Source organism: Hypanus sabinus, chromosome 19 (assembly GCF_030144855.1).
Source record: "Hypanus sabinus isolate sHypSab1 chromosome 19, sHypSab1.hap1, whole genome shotgun sequence".
Classification (NCBI taxonomy): domain Eukaryota; kingdom Metazoa; phylum Chordata; class Chondrichthyes; order Myliobatiformes; family Dasyatidae; genus Hypanus; species Hypanus sabinus.
In genome coordinates this window covers 24740657-24758949 of record NC_082724.1, presented here as the reverse complement: position 1 = coordinate 24758949, position 18293 = coordinate 24740657, and the positions used below count along the sequence as shown (strand labels likewise).

The following is an 18293-nucleotide window of genomic DNA, read 5'->3' as shown; positions in this document are numbered from 1 at the left end:
ACATTGAAAAGGAAGAGATTGGAAGTGGATGTAAGCACTTTTAATTTCAAAAAGATGAACACAGACTGGTTACCTGCGGCGTAAGTTCTGTATCTGGAATAATTGGCTGAAATCACAACTCATTTTTAATGAATTTTATTCAATGTGTATATGTCAAAGGAAGTAGAATAACGCTCAGAAGAAGAGGCTCCCTGATCCGACATTACATGACATTTTTATATGCTCAACACCAAAGGTAATAGCAGGAAATTCTATAGTTAAAATGTATCCGCAAATCTTCCTTTGAATTGTGTATCATTTTCAAACACCCAAATCTCCACACCAGCATGCCAGACACCCAAAATAAATGCTAATCACAATTGTCCCTGAGCTACATTCATGCACATGCAGACCTCTCACATCAATGAGTGTTTCTTGGCTCACAATCACCCCCAGTCTGCAAATCATTGTTCTGAGCTGTATCTTAAACCCAATCTATAATCCACATTCAGACGGGTTGCTGCTGAAATGAATATTTGCTATATTCCACAATTCCAGAATACGCCCTAATGATTACATCCATAGAACATTCATCATTTCATGGCTGATCTTCCATCTCAGTGTCCCTGGATATCCATTAGTCACTTTAGTGCCAATAATTCTACTGAGTTCTATGCCAAGCAGCCAAGCATTCCTCTCCAAAAAAATCATCTGAGTTGCATTTCCGCTTTATATGATGCTCAAGTGGTTTACACATCATCTTACTTTAACCAGTTGTCATTGTGTTTGTGCTTGCTCCATCGACCCTCTACCTGCCAATGACAGTGAAAGGATTAGCCACTTTTCATTGATTCAATTGATCACAGGACAAGGTATGCTCAGAGCCATTTATTGAATCACAACACCAAAGTAAACATTTCTGTGTATAAGTAACATGTCGATACAACGGACTTATCAATGCTATGTAGCAGTTTGCATCATGAATAATTAATAGTCAGAATCATTTAACAACATATGTAACAGGTAAAAAGTCAATCATGTCCATTATTATGACTCACTATATCTGGGCATTTAAAGCAACATTCTACTATTACTAAGTACTAATTTATTATTGACTCATTAGATTATTGATATTAATAACAATTTAACAGCAGGTGAGCTGGAAAGATCAATGTTTGCTGGTGTTTGTATTGTTTCCATAGCTCTCTTGTGAGAGGCGTGGCTGATTCAACATCATTCCTTCATTGGGAGATAGAAATCAGTAGGAATATAGTTACTCCTATCTGAAATTAGATGATGCAATTCTCCAATTTAAACTCTACTCTTGATTTTCAACCCCAGTTACTTTTGACTTATTAATCCACCTTCTTCCATCTGCAAGGCAAAAGAATATGGAAAAGAAAATCTTGTAACTAAAAAGATACTCTAAGGAAGTTAAAAAAACTTTTTGTTAATACAATCTACAGAATAAAAGACGTCTGGAAGTCTTCAACTACCCCTTTTATATAGCTGAAAAAAATCTGTTCATGCCTCCTTGATCAATTTGATTATTATGTAACTTCAAGCCGACTATTACTTCTGAAGGTCCATTACCAATGCTGGAGCTCACACTCTGTGGTAGTGAATATTCTGGGCTCTATTTTACAACTCACCTTTTATGTCCATCAAATCTGCTGACACATACCCGTGGAATATCATCACATGTTCCCCCGTGCCATATTTTTGATTTCCACACAGGATCAGAAGAGGCATTAAAATTTATGGAAACTTCAAGATTCATCTGCTTAAAAATCTCCCAGATTAGCAAAGAATATCCTCATTGAGAGCACAATCCTTTAGTATTAGAGGCTTTTTCATTCAGGAACTTTCAGTTCAATCACTGTCTCCAACTTGTGGGCAGTTTCTAAGTTAATAAGCCATTTTGTGTAGAAGACACATCCTTCTACAAATCACAAGAGCAATGTAAAATTCCTTATCCAAAAGGGGTGAGCAACGCAAACTGTTTCGTTGCTCCATTCTTATGCAAAAGGACAGTGTCATTGCTATTTATCATACTAATCTATTTTGTTCTGATAAATCATTTTTATGAACTTATTCTTGTGAGTCAAAAATCCCAGAATATACATACTTTTGATTTAAAAAAATATATAATTAACAATATTAAACATAAGTGATATTGAATATCCATAAGACTGCACCATTTGAAGCCTGCTAAGGATATGTGTTACTAAGTATATCGTAAGGAAATTTACAAAAACCAAAGGTTTGTTATGAAAAACAGAAATATTGCTGAAAATGCCACTAATCAGAAGCTTTGTGGGATTTTATCAACATTTTGAAAAGAGAAAATAAAAGAGTAGAGCATTACTTAAAATATCATTGGAGAGTTGCTGTCCCATTCTTCAGTTTAGCTGAGCAAGTGCATCAGTTGCAGATTGCTTGTAGAAGATACCGTTTCTCGAATAGAAAGTGTCATTCAGAGTTCTCAGTCGACCATGAGCTGGCAACCGGAGTTCCTCCATAACATCACCTGGGCAAACAAGTTTGGAAAATGACTATATACATATCTTACAAGAAAATTCAACCATATGGTCCAGACTGTTAGTTAGATTTCAAAAGTAAACGATTGATCTGTATGTCTAAAATGGGACCAGTCACTTACCAGAATTTACTAAGTGAGGTATCTCAGCTTGAGCTGAAGAGTATCAAGGTACCTCATGTATCAGGTTCAGGAAGAGACTGACATGAAAGAAATGGTACATCCTTGGGCTTGGGTCCTGGTGTCAAGTCAAGTCAAGTTTATTGTCATTTTGATCATAAACTGCTGGTACAGTACACAGTAAAAATAAAACAATGTTCCTCCAGGACCCTGGTGCTACATGAAACACAAAACTACACTAGACTATGTGAGACAGCACAAGGCTACACTAGACTACATAAAACAACATAAAAAACTGCACTAGACTACAGATCTGCGCAGGACCACAAAAAGTGCACGAAACAGTGCAGGGCAGTACAATAATTGTATAAGCAAGACAATAGGCACAGTAGAAGGCAAATTTCAATACATATAATAATAATGATGTAGATGTCAGTCTAGACTCTGGGTATTGAGGAGTCTGATGGCTTGGGGGAAGAAACTGCTGCACAGTCTGGTTGTGAGAGCCCGAATGCTTTGGTACCTTTTGCCAGATGGCAGGAGGGAGAAGAGTTTGTATGAGGGTTGCGTGGGGTCCTTCACAATGTTGTTAGCTTTGCGGGTGGATTGGGACTTCGAGCTCTCTTTGCTAGACTGCTCTGGTCACATTCTAGTAGGTGCTTTACTGACTTGCGGATGCATAGTGTGTGCTCGGAGACGGTTTTATATATGGGATTGGGCAGATTTGGATGGACCATAGGTTAGGTTTTAATGTTATTCCCTGGCAGTTTATGGAAAAGGTAAAAATAGGTACATTATTGAAAGTCAGTCAGCTTGGAAATCCCTTCTATATTACCCAACACACTTCAGGATAAGAAAATATTGATCTCATGAGTTATTATCATAAGTTGATTTATATTAGAACTACAGCATGGCCCTTCTGGCCCAACAAGCCTGCACTGTCCAATTACACCCCAACCTACTAACCCCCATGGCTTTAGAATGTGGGAGGAAATCAGAGCTGCAGGAGGAAACCCACACAGTCATGGGAATGCCTTACAATGATGGAACTGAGCTCAGGTCACTGGCACTGTGCTGCTGTTATGCTAACTGCTTTACCACTGTACCGCCCCAATATTGTTGATAATGCTGCAACTTTATTGGTGCATTAATCAATATATTGTGGCGACCTATTTCCTGGCACATCTGAACCGGCTCACAATTAGATAGCCTACGGGGGTTTGCGAGCACAGAGCTTTGGAGCCTCTGCACCACGGGGGGGGCAGGTTGAGGGAGGCTTAAAAGTGAGGCTGAGGATTTCGAATAAAGTTTTTACCTTCGACTGCAGTTACCGACTCCGTGTCGTAATTTTAGCGCTGCGTGTAGCACACCGCTACAATATCAATATTACTGTTAGTACACAATGCTGTAATAAAGTTAGATGTTATAATATTAACTTCAAAATGTATACACTAATGCCACTATAAAGAATTTGGAATGGATTAGAAGTTAAGTCCAGATGACTGTATTCTTATGGAGCAGAAATTGTTATTTAGTTGAATGGTATTTGACATTGTGTAGGAGTGAACTAAGTCCTAAACATTTTTTAAACGACCTCCCTGGTCCTGATAAATAGATAAATAGGCATCTGTTAGTCTCGAGAGACCATGGATTTGCATCTTTGAACAATTCCAGGGAGACTGGCAGTTGCCCATGCTGCAAGCATCCCCTCTCCACGCCACTGATGTTGTCCAAGGGAAGGGAGAGGGCTGATACAGCTTGGCACCAGTGTCGTTACAGAGCAATGTGTGGTTAAGTGCCTTGCTCAAGGTCTGGGTTCAAATCCCAGATGAGCCCCCGATTTCCTTAGCTGAGGCTCAAACTAATGACCTTCAGATCACTAGACCATCATCTTAACCACTTGGCCATACACCAACATGGTCCTGATAAGCTTATTGTATATTTGTAAAGTGCTTGGCCTGAGGACAATCTAAGGATTCCAAAATAATAAAAATCTTTTTAAAAAATTATGATATTTAATCATGCATCTTAATACTAGGTGCACACAGCAATCTTTATTTTGTTTATGTTAAAATGATTGAGAAGCTTTAAAAAGTTGTTTCTGTTCAGCCTGCAGATGAAGTCACACTTGCTATAAGCTATAGACCCTCTAAGGAGGTTAAGTGGCCTCTGTCAAATTGCTTCTCATGTTTTAGGCAAGTGATGGAATCTGGGGGCAGTTCATGGGAAAGTGGGATGGAAAGAAAGGGAAAATATGAAAGGGATTATTCTGTGTGCCAGCACAGAATTGATAGGCTGTGTCCTCCTATATATAAAAATAGGAAAATCATTGCTAGCATTGAAGAAGATGTTAATAGGTTCAAAAATGTTCTCAACTTGAGGAGATCTATGTTACATCGAAGCTTCGTGAACAAATTTCTGACCTCGTCATCTCTCCTCTATAGAGCACAAAATAGAAAGGGTTGGGGACCCTACGTTCTGAAGTTGATAAATGAGTGACTGAATTGATCAAATAGGATGAACTGGGTCACAAACTGACTGCACTCACCCAGCCTCCAGCCGTATGTCCAGGATGATAGAAGAGGATAGTGAAACTTTTCCTCGGGGGGTTTTGCCATTCTCTTTTTCAGGTACAAGTGCCTGCCCTTCTGCTCCTTAGTAAAGCCGTCATACAGCAGACTTCGAATCTGAGGAGTTACCGGTCGCATCTCCTGAATCGGCTCAATTTTTACAGGTGTTCCCTGAACTGGTTTCTTTCTTCCTTCCTGTTGCTTTGGAGTGTGAATTGCTGGAAGAATGTTATCCTTCGCGGGAAGTTTGAACAACTTGGACTGTTTCTTAGCAGTAGTGTCGGGAACAATGAGTTGTTTATCCCAATACTTCTCTCTCCATACTACCCGAGTAGAAGATTCTTTGTCAATAAGTTCTGCCCAGCATTTCTGACTTCGAGCATCAATCAGGTTTTTCATTTCTTTGAATTAATTTGATAAAGAAACAATTTAAATCCGTCCAGAACTAGCTTTGGGTTTGCTCCTGCGCTGTCATTGCAACAAGATTATGTGCGTCGCCAGAGCAACAGCCCTGGTTACAGTCGATACATTTCCAAGAAGCTTCGGAGTTCAAACATTACACTCTTAAATCCAAGGGGGCCTCTGCTGGAAGGAGTGTGTATTATGTGTGTCATTTCAGTGACCAAGCATTTGAAGTTTTGAACGATCAAAAATGACTTGCGCTGCAAGCTCTACACATGGGAACCGGTAGCGCTGCTAATGAACCTTTGCGGAATATTTCTAGGGGATTTGCTAAACCACAGGCCTTACTGTGGCATTTTTAGCTAACCAATTTATTATCAAGCTTCTACATTTACAAGCAATTTACATGGCAATCTAACATTTAGGAATGCACATATATCATGGAACTCTGAAAATCTGTAGATATTTGATAACAAAAAGATAAATGCTTTATACTGAGAGAAAAAAGTATCCTGTTTACACAAGGCAACAATTTCACCAGAAATAATTAATGTTATTGTCCTGGTACTGCGTTGTAGAAGATGCATGCTAAAAGAAATTGAACTGTATTTGCTATTGAAAGCACAGGTCTTTCTTTCTATTTATAGACCAGAGAGAGCTGTGGTAAGTTAAATGTTAAAGATACTGTTTTACAGTCATCTGTTACTAATTTTTGAGTTGGTAGATAAATTGATGCCCATTTTATGGACCTTCAAAAACCACTTCTTGAAATAGTACACCAAATAAGATACAAAGATATAGCAAAAGATATTACCCTAATGTAGAAGGCAATATAATTGCAAGGAACGCTACAATAATTGTAAAATAATGCCAGATGGAGTCCATCGGTAATTTGGGATCTACTGTTGGAAGCAATTTACCGTAGGCCAGAATTTGCTCTCAGCAGCAAGCTGTCCAGACTCACCTTTGACCTTCATAGGCAGAGATGGCTTTGCCAGTCAGCTACTATGACCTTGCTGTGCAGGGGCCATTCTGATCTTAACTGGAGGGGCATTTGCAGGGTGATGTCATCACCCAGGCATGTCAAAATAAACTCTTTGCAAGAAACAGATGATTAACCCCGTGTCCCACCACCCCCACGCCCCCACCGTTGGACTTTTAATATTATTTCAAAATCAGAGTCAGAATCTAATGTTGGATTCGAGTATAAAATTAATTTTCTTGACCTTTAACTTTTCATTGACTTGCTTGTATTTTTGTTATAATCACCTAGATATGTGTAATTGTCAGTGAATTCTCCAGTATTGTAGGATAACTGATTCCGTATTTTTTTGAGAAACTTCTTAGTTAGAAACTTCTGCAGCAGGTGTCTTGCCACTTGTATCTGGCTATTGTAATGGTTATTTATTGTCAGGGAATATCTTGTTATTCTTCTAGTTTGAGCAGGATTTTAGTTTGTTATTTAGGTGTGATTCATCGGTAGATTTTATCCGTGATGGACCAGCAATAACTCTCGGAGACGTGAGGCAAGATATAGGCTTTTATTGGCTGGAAGAAAGAACAAGCAGCAAGTGATCACCACACTACATCCTGGAGACTGAGGCCGGGGCTGTGTCTCCAATCGCCTTTATACCGGGGTCTGTGGGAGGAGCCACGGTCAGTGGGAGGAGCCACAGGAGCAGTCAGCAGGGGGTGTGTCCAGGCAGGTATATGTAGTTCACCACAATCCGGACCTTCATAAGTTATCGTGAACTTATGAAGTGCTTTACTGGTTTGAAGAAACATTGTCTCATTTCTATATACATTACAGTATATGTTTATTCTACATTATATGGTTATATACATGTATATAGTTAACTGACAATAAACTTGACTTAAGCCTGTATTGGAAGCATTTCCAGTTGTCATTCCAACAGAATCCAGCTGTACTGCCAGTGCAGACGCCGGGAAAGGATACCTGACGTATCTGTGATACTAACCTATATCGCATAGTTCCGGACCCAGCTACAATCCTCAGCTGTATTCTGGCAAACACTAAATACTATACATTATTGATGTACGTGGGGCGCTTTTTTTCCAATCCCAGTTTAATGAGAGCTTGTATCCTTGCAGCCGGTATTACTGTGAATATTTATACAGACTCTTGTTATGCCCCCAAGTGGCATCTGACTATGGACAATTATGAAAGCTACTTGGATTTCTCAACTCCAATAAAATATAGCAGGTTGTTTACCAATCTTCTCTCTGCTATTCAATTACCTTCTGCTATCGCAGCTATTAAGTGTACTGCTCACCCTAACGGAAGTGATGAATGTCTACAGGAAATAAACGGACTGATTTCGCTGCCAAGGCAGCCGCTGTGGAACCTTATGGGCAATGTGTTCAGACTGCCAATTATTTTTCAAATTCTATTGACAAACATTCCGCATGATGTACCCAAGGCTGAAAAAGTTTCATGGACTAAATCACCTGCGCCTTAGCAAGGTCCTGGCAAAAGACTGCTGATAAACCCAGCCACTCGTCCATCTCCAAATGGACTTCATGCAATTTACCCAAAAGTATGGTTACAATGATGCGCTTGTCATTGTATGTGTGTTTTCAGGCTGGGTAGAAACGTGTTCAGCTGTAGAACTGTTGCTAAGCCCGTCTATCAGAATTTGGTCCTGGGTTTGGAATCCTCGATGTATGACGGCCCACACTTCACAGGCAAGGTGATAGAGGAACTAATGAGATTGCAAGCACCATTTCACCTGTCCTACCACCCTCAATCTACCGGGGCAGCTGAAAGGCAGAATGCTCCCCTGAAAAGGGCTGGCTCAACTGTGTGAGGAAACTGGACTAAGTGGGCCAGAGGCACTTTCATTGGTCCTCATGGCAATAGGGTGCGCTCCAGACCGGGTAACAGGACTATCTCCGCATGAGGTGCTATTGGGACGTCCCCTACACTTGCCGGTCACTCTATCCTTTTCGGTAAAACAGATGAACAAACCGTGAGTGAAAACGTGGTACAGTAGCATGTGGCATTAATGAGAACTCTTAAAGAGTTCCATCACAACTGCAGAGAATATGTATTGGTGAGAGTCAACCGATGACAGAACTGCAACACACACAAAATGCTGGTGGAACGCAGCAGGCCAGGCAGCATCTACAGGAAGAAGCACAGTCGACGTTTTGGGCCGAGACCCTTCATCATGACTAACTGAAAGAAGAGGTAGTAAGGGAGAACTGCTTGGAGCCATGCTGGGAGGGCCATTCCTAGTGTTGCTAACCACATATAGCTCTTTAAAGGTCTAAGGAAAGCTGACGTGGATACATGTAGCGCTTGTTAAACCATCAGTGCCACCTGACCAGGGAACATGTGGCCAACAGAATCTTGATGCTAAGGACTGTTGGACGGAGCTCTTGATCTTTGCTGTTTGCCATCTTAAGTAACTAATACGTGCTATCCATTTTGAGTAATCTGGAAATCTATTTTCTGCCTAAATGCTGAAGAATTTCATTACTCCAATACTTCTTATTCTTTTCTTGGCCTTGGTTGTGAATATGTGTCTGTTTTTCCTTAGCAGAATAGGGGGCTACGTGGTAGGGAAATTCTAGGCGGTTTCTAGAGTAGGTTAGATGGTCGGCACAACATTGTGGGCCGAAGGGCCTGTAATGTGCTGCAGATTTCTGTGTTCAGGCTGGTGGGTGTGCTCTAGAGGGAAGGTGAATTGCCAATGCAAATTACCCAAAACATATAATGCATATTAGTAATCTAAGAGAAGCAAAGATCAAGAGATTGCCAGCAGTCCTTATCATTTAAGGATTGCCAATGTGGCTATACTCCTGAATCATGGTGAATTTGATTCTGTTTTACTTTGAAACTCAAACTAAAACTAAAGGGAGCAGGGAACCACACTACCCATAGGAATGACTCTTGCTGATGCAACTGTTTCAAGGGTTGCTATCGGCCTACCTACACTAACACCCCTGTGCCGAAGCTGCTTCATGGGGTTGAGATGAAGCACGTTATTTTAACCAGCAAGGGATGCGACTAGGCTTAGGTAACAGCGTATGTGACGCCTATACCACTGGTGACCCTCCAAATCCTGTTATTTGGTGTGTGGCTGCCAGGCCTATCACTGGCTACCTGAGTCTCAAACAAAAATGGCATCCTTGGCCTGAAACAAAGCCGTGGAGGGGTTGTTGTTAATTTAAGTACCACGTGCCTGCACTCTCTCTACGCCCCACTGTGCAGGTTCCTGTCGAAGGAACCTTACAGAAACTGAATGTTCCTGGATAACAGCAGCCCCATTCTGGAGGCCTGCCAGACTCACTCACAACAGCATCAAACACTAAATGCTGGAGGAACTCAGCAGGCCAGGCAGCATCTATAGAAAAAACAGTTCAACCGACGTTTCGGACCGAAACCCTTCGGCAGGACTGTTAATTGGATTTCCAGCCTCTGCAGATTTTCTCTTGCTTGCAACAGCATCAAAATTGCCACAACACTGGAGAAATTGGCCAACAATACAGCCTTAGTGCTACATGATATGAGGCAGGTCATCAGTGTCATCACCACCAAAGACATGCCAATCTGCACTGTGGCCCTTCAAATCCATTATCATCAGACTGTTTGTTGGCCAAAAAGGGCGGAACTTGTGCCATCATTGGCCAGGAGTGTTGCATGTACATCCTGATATATCTGAGAATATTACCAATTTAGCTGTGCACATCCAAGTGGAAACTGATAAGGTTAGGGCAATTGAGAAAGAGCTGCCATCCTCATCTCGTGGCCCCTTTCACTGACTTCATTCTCTCCTGGGCGGCTGAGGCAACTCCATTGTACAGTGGGCAATGGGAGCCATTTTCTTGTTAGCCGCCATGTTGCTTTCAGTCTCTGGCCTGAATGTTAGCCCACAGAGCATCCGCCTCCATCATGATACAGCAGCCAATGGCCTCTGATGAAAACGTCACAGGTTTCAGAGACTCTGTGCTACTGAAATTCAGTAAAGTTTATATTGTCCTCTACAGGGCAAAGAGAAGGAAGTGTGGAAGTTAGAGGAAGACAAAGGAAGCCTGGGGAAGTTGTAGTCAAGCAAGACCTTTAAAGTGACACACACACACACCTCTGCTTATTACAGATGAGTTTGTGTGTACTTAAGCCAAATGAGTGAGGCCTCTGCAAAGGTCTTCTGAAAAATAGCTTCCCTTTGCACAGTAGGGGGAGCCAGAGACAGATGAGATAACAGAAGGATGTGAAACGTACCCAACACCTTTACTAACTTCAAAATATCATCAGCTGTCCACTCGAAGTTTTGATTGAATTTAATATCTCTTTTCTGGAGGGAAGCACTTCAGCAAAGTGAACTTAGTGAGGCCTACCTACAGATGAAGATGGAAGACAAATCCTAAGTGTTTCTCACCATCAACACTCAAAGGACTTGGTCGTTATAATAGGCTTAACTTGGAGTACATTCTGCACTCTGACAGGAAGCTATGGACCAGGTGGGGCAAGGCTGTCCGGGCACTCAGTGTTACCTGGATGGCATCATTTTACCAGCAAAGATGACAAGAACATCTCCAAAATCTCCAGACAGTGTTAAAAAGGCTAGAAGATTATTTGCTCAGTTTGCTGAGAAAATTCAAACAGCGACAGATGTTGCAAAACCAAAGGATGTGTAACAATTGCTGTCCTTTTTAGGATTTGTCAATTACTACAGAAGGTTCCTGCCAAAACTTGTGACTGTGCTCCACCTCTTTTGAACTCGTTACTACAGATCGGGAAGAAATGGTAATGGACGAAGCATTGCAAGGGGGCTTTCCAAAAGGAAAAGGAAATGGTGACATCAGACACTGTACTCACACATTATGATCCACATCGTCCAGTGAAACTTGTCTGTGATGCCTCACCTTTTGGCATAGGTACAGTAATGTCACAAGTTATGAGTAATGGATGTGAACACCCCATAGCCTTTGCATCACGTTCCCTTACCACTGCAGAGAAAAATCAAACACAGATTGATAGAGGCCGTGAGTTTGCTATGGAGTGCAAAACCTTTCAAACAGTATTTGTCTGGGAGAGTTCACCCTCATTATTGATCATCAACCACTGGTGTCCATTTTCAATCCACAGAAGGGTGTTCCACTGACAGCAGCAGCATGAATGCAGAGATGGGACACAATTACAAGATCAAATTCAAGAGGATGACTAATTACGCTGATGGATTGTTCTCTTTACCCTTGGAAAGGGAAACACCTGAAAATTTTACAAAAAAGGACATTCCTCTCGGTGTATTCTCCCTAATGCAAATTGAAAGTCTCCTTAACATAGCAAGGATGATCCAAAGGGAAACCAGTAATGACCCCACAGTGTCTCAGGTCATCATGGCAACCCAAAATGGCTGGAACATGCAGCAGAAATTCCAGTTCTCCCACTTTTACCAGCACTATGACAAACTTGCCCTTGACAATGGTTGCCCAATGCAAGGATTGAGAGTTGTTGTACCAACCAAGATGAGAGCTAAAGAGTTACATGCTGGTCATCTTGGCACGGTCAGAATGCAAGCGTCGATTTGAGGTTTTGCTTGATGGCTTGAAACGGATCCGCAGATCGAGCAGCTTGCCATGCACTGTTTGAGATGCCAACACGTTCAGAAGATGCCAAGAGCAGCACCTCTCCATCCCTGGGAATGGCCAGGGATGCATCGCACAGAATTCATGTAGATTTTGCCAGACCGTTCATGGGCACAGATTTCTTGGTCAAAGTGGTCAGAGGTGTTCCCAATAATCTCCATTAAGCCTCGCACAACGTTGACGTGTTGAGAAGGACTGGAGTTCCAGATCACTTCATCAGTGACAATGGGCCACAGTTTGTTGCAGAACAATTTCAGTCATTCCTGAAAATGAATGGAATAAGACACATTGCATCTGCACCGTACCACCCAGCTACAAATGGCTTAATGGAAAAGTTTGCCCACAGTCTAAAGAATGCACTGAAAACAATGTCAGCAGAACACACCACACTAACACTTAATTAGAAGCTTGCCAATACCCTCCTTGCATATCGCAATGCAGCACACTGCAAAGCCGACAACTCACTAACTATGCTGCCCCTGGGTCATTCCTTGAGTTCGCACCTGGATCTCTGAAGAAGTGCGCAGACAAACAGTTGAAGCTAATTGAAATCTCCTCAAACGAGGAGATTCAATGTTTCACTCCTGGACAAGTGGTTCTTGTGAGGAACTTCAGAGGTATTTCAAAATGGGTACTCGGAAAGATTAAGGACAGAACTGGACCATTCTCCTGCATAGTGGAGATTGTGCTTGACACCAGCTGGAGATGATAAATCAATAGGTTGAGGAGAGCAGAGTCAGTTCTGAGCTGTCAGAACCACTTTCTGCAGACCCAGAGTCAACTCCTACATCCTCCATGGATGAGGGCCCAGAACCCAAGATTGTTTTACAGCCACAAGTATCACCAGCCAAGCAGAGAGTGATCCCCCTCGTTGGGAAAGACATTATCCCACAGGAGTAAGAAGAGCAGGAAAGTTCTCCAAATGCAATTCGGAAATAGCAGGGAGGAGAGATCATGTAGTAGCCCAGATTTGAAATATTAAATTTTATAAATAGAGAAGAAATTTGTAAGTTTAGTTTAGGAATGCAGTTTTCCATATTTTCATTTGCTTCCAAAATCTTGTTGGGTTTTTTGTTATGGACCTGTAACAACTTTTCCCATTAAAATAAGTCAGAGCATTGAGTATCAGAGTTGGGATGTAATGCTAAAATTGTACAAGGCATTGGTAAGGCCGAATTTGGAGTATTGTGTACAGTTCTGGTCACCAAATTATAGGAAAGATGTCAAAAAATAGAGAGAGTACAGAGGAGATTTACTAGAATGTTACTTGGGTTTCAGCACCCAAGTTACAGGGAAAGGTTGAACAAGTTAGGTCTTTATTCTTTGGAGCGTAGAAGGTTGAGGGGGGGACTTGATAGAGGTATTTAAAATTATGAGGGGGATAGATAGAGTTGACGTGAATAGGCTTTTTCCATTGAGAGTACGGGAGATTCAAACAAGGGGACATGAGTTGAGAGTCAAGGGGCAAAAGTTTAGGGGTAACACAAGGGGAAACTTCTTTATTCAGAGTGGTAGCTGTGTGGAACGAGCTTCCAGTAGAAGTAGTAGAGGCAGGTTTGATTTTGTCATTAAAAAAAAATTGGATAGGTATATGGACAGGAAAGGAATGGAGGGTTATGGGCTGAGTGCAGGTAGATGGGACTAGGTGAGAGTAAGCATTCGGCACGGACTAGAAGGGCCGAGATGGCCTGTTTCTGTGCTGTAATTGTTATATGGTTATTAAATATCTTATATCTAACTTACAATAGCATCTGCTTATGTGGAAATTAGATCAGCCTATCCCCGGTTTTGCACCTCCTAGGCCCTAACAATTCTGCTTCTCAAGCCACCAAAGTTTTGGTTGCTTAATCATGTTTTAAATGTTAATATTGTGATGCTGAGATACAGCCTCGAATGTGCTGGGTCACATCATTGGTGATGTAAGCTGAGGTCATCGAGTGTTTCGGGTCTTTCAGCATCAGTCTCGCCCAAGTGACTCAGCCACCGTTGAGCAGGCCCTGGCTCTCGTCCCAACAGCAGTGGGCCTACAGGTCACACCTCCCGATCCATAGCTATCTGGCGGCTCTGCGGCGACCCTGATGGCTCTTCGAAAATAGATTTAACAACTTCAATGCAAGACTGGAACTGTGGCTGTGAGCCCTTTTCCATGTTGACAATGGCTACAAAAACAAATAAATTGACATTAATCATTTATTGTTGGCCATCTGTTATCCTGTGTGCCTCATAGAAGTCAGGTTTTCCTTTTGTCCTTATTCAAAGAGATGGTTTGTCATCACATCACAAAAAGTACACAAGTCAAGCAGCTGCGATGAGCATTTCCTGTGTGATCTCCCAGATGCTACAACACAATAGGCGATGACATCAGAAGTGCGAAGTTACAGAAAATTATCCATTAGTGTTAAAGAAATGTGCGTATCATTTTCAAGGACATTCGAGTATGTTAAAATTAATTCAAGGTATACATTGAAGCTTACACTATTAATTACTATATTCTGAAATACAATCTTTTTGGTACCTAATTGATTTGAGCCAGATTACATGGAAATGATGAAGCATATGGTGAAAAGAATAAATGCCAAATGAAAACTCAACACTTTCAGTGAGTTTGAGTAAACACTGACTGGTGCGTTCGGCGCTAGCATTGGAGTAATCTGTGAATTTATACAGTCATCCGCTGGGTTTGGGTGGAGATAAATTGGATCATTGAGGTTATGTGAGCCATGGGAGAAGACAGATTTGTTTTGTGGTTTGCATAGAAGATTACATTGTCTCTTGTCTAAATGGCTGATGTTAGGAGACTGGAATGTTAGAGATAAAAGGTGATTCACAGAATGAAACTTCTGGTGTGTGGCTACTGCGGATTATTATCTCAATAAGCAATCCTGTCGTTTTTTAAAAAAAATCTGACACGCACAGAAACCTGGCATGTAAAAAGTTCTCATTTCTAGTTAAGTACAAAAATTTGGATTGTGGCAAGTATCAATTTATCTTGACTTGTGTTTTAACCGGAGGAACGTCATTTCATTATAAATCATTTTTTAAAAAATGAATTGCATTGTAGTGCCCGTGAAAACGGTAACCAGCAGAGGGAAGCATTGCCGTGCGCTTAGAGACAATTCTTGGTTGACGTGAGAAAGGGAACCCTGAGGCATTCTGGTGAAATTTTACAGGAATTTCCCTCCGGCTCTTAAAATGTACTAATTATGAGCGCTTGCTGACTATGGACATTGGGGAAAAGTGTCTACTATTTATTCCAAAAATACAAGTAGGATTTTCATCATATAGGTCGAAAATTAACACCAAATTAACTATCTTTCCATGTACGGACAATTGTTTGGAGTAGAATTTACTTTAGCGGAACGTGTGCTGCTACGGATACATAATATTAATGTTTTTCATCTTCCACTGTTCAATATTATCTAATACCTATCTTGAGATTTAATTGTCACTGTACTCAATTGACATCCACCATTTGGCGTGACAAATGCTCACTTTTGGTTTTAAAGTAATCGTTGAGTGTGAAAGAAGTTTTACCTCTTAAACTTGAGTCATTATTTTAATTAGCAACTGGAAGTAAGCATACCAAAGTGCGTTTTAATAGTGGTGAGTGTGTTAACTGGGCTCTGAGGAAGCCGCCTCGACTGGTGATGAAACGTCTGCAAGTTCATTGCCAAGCTCGGCGGACACCGCAACATTAAAGTACATCTTGAAGTGCCGTCGCTGTATTTTCCCAGAATTAAAATAGCTCTGAGTCCAACTACATCGTCCACCGTAGCGAGTCGCATCTCGACAGTGAGTCAGAGTGCCGGAAGGGGACAGACAATTTAATGGCATGGCAACAACACTTCCCTCAAATTCAACAAAGCAGCTGTTTATTGATTTCAGAAAGGGGGGTGGTGCACATGGCTACATCAACGGTGCTGGGGTTGAGAGGTTCAGGATTCTGAGTGGAAACGCATAACAGTCGTTGATTTCACCGCCAAGGAAGCTGACTTACTCCACTGCTTCCTCAGGAGGCTATAAAGAATTTAGCATGTCCCCTTTGATCCGCAGAAAGTATTCTGTCGGCCTGTATACTAGCTTGGTATATCAACTATTTTTGCACATGACTGCAAAGTACTGCAGATAATTGCTGGCACAAAGGACCAGCCTACCTTCTATAGATTCTGGTCTATACCTCAGTAAAGCAGCCAGCATATTCAAAGATCACACCCATCTCAGACATCTCCCTTCTTCCCTCCTCCATGGAGCAGCAGATACAAAAGCCTGAAAGCCCAGGCTCAGGGATAGCTTCTCCCCCACTGTTACCTGACTCTGGAACAGGCCTTGTGTGTGATAAGATGGCCCCTTGGCCTCAAAATCTACCTCATCATCTTGCACTTTATCACATTGCACCTTTCTGTAGCATTCGCACTTTATTCTGTATTGTTATTGTTTTACCTCATTCTTCCTCAGCATACTGTATAAAAGTACGCAAGACAATCTTTTCACTGTATCTTGGTACATGTGGGAATAATAAACTAACACCAAAGCTCTTGCATCACTAATCACCCATTGTTGAGAAATTTGCTTTGCAGCTTCAACAAAAACTTCTTCCCTCCTTTATCCTGTATTAACAGTACAGGATTTTGTATTAGATATTTGGAATGAGTTATACAATCTGGAAAGAAAGAACACACTTGGAAAAACTACCTTGAATTTCCCTTAAGCAACTTTTAACTCAAGTTTTAACTTTAAAACCAATTCCAATCAAAACTTCCTGCACCTGTCAGGATGCAGCCTCCAGTTTGGAAGTCTAATATTTTACAAAAGGACTCAGAATTGTAAAAATCGCAAACCAGATGTTACCTAATTAATACATCCTGATTACCTTATCAATCACAATTCCAGATCATTTCAGCTGTAGATTCAACTATTGCATTTTCTCAAAAAATATCTTAGTTACTTTTGAGCTTTTCCAAAATGTGAAACTTATAAAACATGTTAACAATTACTTGTAAAACAAAGAAAGATCATCTCTTTCTGCACACAATTTCTAAGAGCACTATTTTGCAGCTTTGAACTGTATGAAGTATTTGAACACATCTGGAACTCAATGCAAAATTTTGGTCACCGCATAACAGGAAGGATGTGATGGTTCTGAAAAGGGTCCGGATTTACAAGGAAGCTATAGGGCTGGAAATTATAGTCATGTGGAGAGATGGCCCATGCTTGGAGCCTTTAAAAGCAGAGACAAAAGGGTGATTTCATTGAGGGAGATTATTAATTCTGAGGGGCTTAAGTCTCAGAGTGAGGCAGGGTAATACAAACTGGTCAGCCAAGAGATGGCCTAGGTTGAATTTAATTGGGTGGAATGATCACAGGGCATGAGAAAGGAATACTGAATGAAGTGGGTGAGGGGAATGTGGACAATTGCAGATCAGCACCTTTGCTGGTGGAGGCAGAAACATTTACTTCATTTAAAAAGATGAGTGATTAAAGAGTGGTTACCTAAAGGGCTGGGAACTAAGAGCAGGGAGATGGGATTAGTCCAAAATTCACTTTTATCCACATGAACATACAGAGTCACAAATTTCTTGGAGAACTTCACCACTGACAGGTGTATTAGAAATCACCATTCAATATACCTTACTTAAGTAGTCTCTTGGCAACTTGTGTTTCTGACGCGTTCATGCTTGCACATAACTTAATTTAGTCCATTTGGCCACTGGCAAAACAATATACATCAAATGTTCTGATTAAAGCTCATTGACCTGAAGCTTTAATCGTGTTTCTTTCTCATTGATGCTGTCTGATCTGCTATCCCCAGTATTCTCTGTATTTATTAGACATTAAAGGAATTTTGGAATTAAAAAGTAACAGACTAACTCAATACACTTGACAAACAGTGTTCTTAAAATCAGAAAATTGTTGAAGACGAAGCAGCTTCCTTTCAGCTGTTAAATGAGCAGCCAACATCAGAAAGGGAAACTGAGGAGATTTGCCTGAGGAGATGTATTCCTTGGATCCCCAGGTGTACCAGAAAATTGGCCAACATGGTCAAAGAACTGTGCTGCTCCAAAAGTGGA

General features: G+C 41.2%; 1 protein-coding gene across 2 annotated transcripts; it reads right to left on the bottom strand.

The window, feature by feature from the left end:
• Positions 1 to 75: 75 nt before the first annotated feature.
• Positions 76 to 5693, bottom strand: LOC132377818 (protein ATP6V1FNB). Of its 2 annotated transcripts, none has more exons than XM_059944216.1 (3): positions 5187 to 5693; positions 2348 to 2509; positions 76 to 791 (listed from the first exon to the last, which is right to left on the bottom strand). In XM_059944216.1, the coding sequence occupies exons 1-2, from the start codon at positions 5605 to 5607 to the stop codon at positions 2382 to 2384; spliced, it is 549 nt and encodes a 182-aa protein (XP_059800199.1). In that variant the 5' UTR covers positions 5608 to 5693; the 3' UTR covers positions 76 to 791; positions 2348 to 2381. The 2 variants fall into 2 exon arrangements, with proteins under 2 accessions (XP_059800199.1, XP_059800198.1); XM_059944215.1 differs by lacking the exon at positions 76 to 791 and adding an exon at positions 855 to 1353.
• Between the last annotated feature and the right edge of the window lie 12600 nt (positions 5694 to 18293).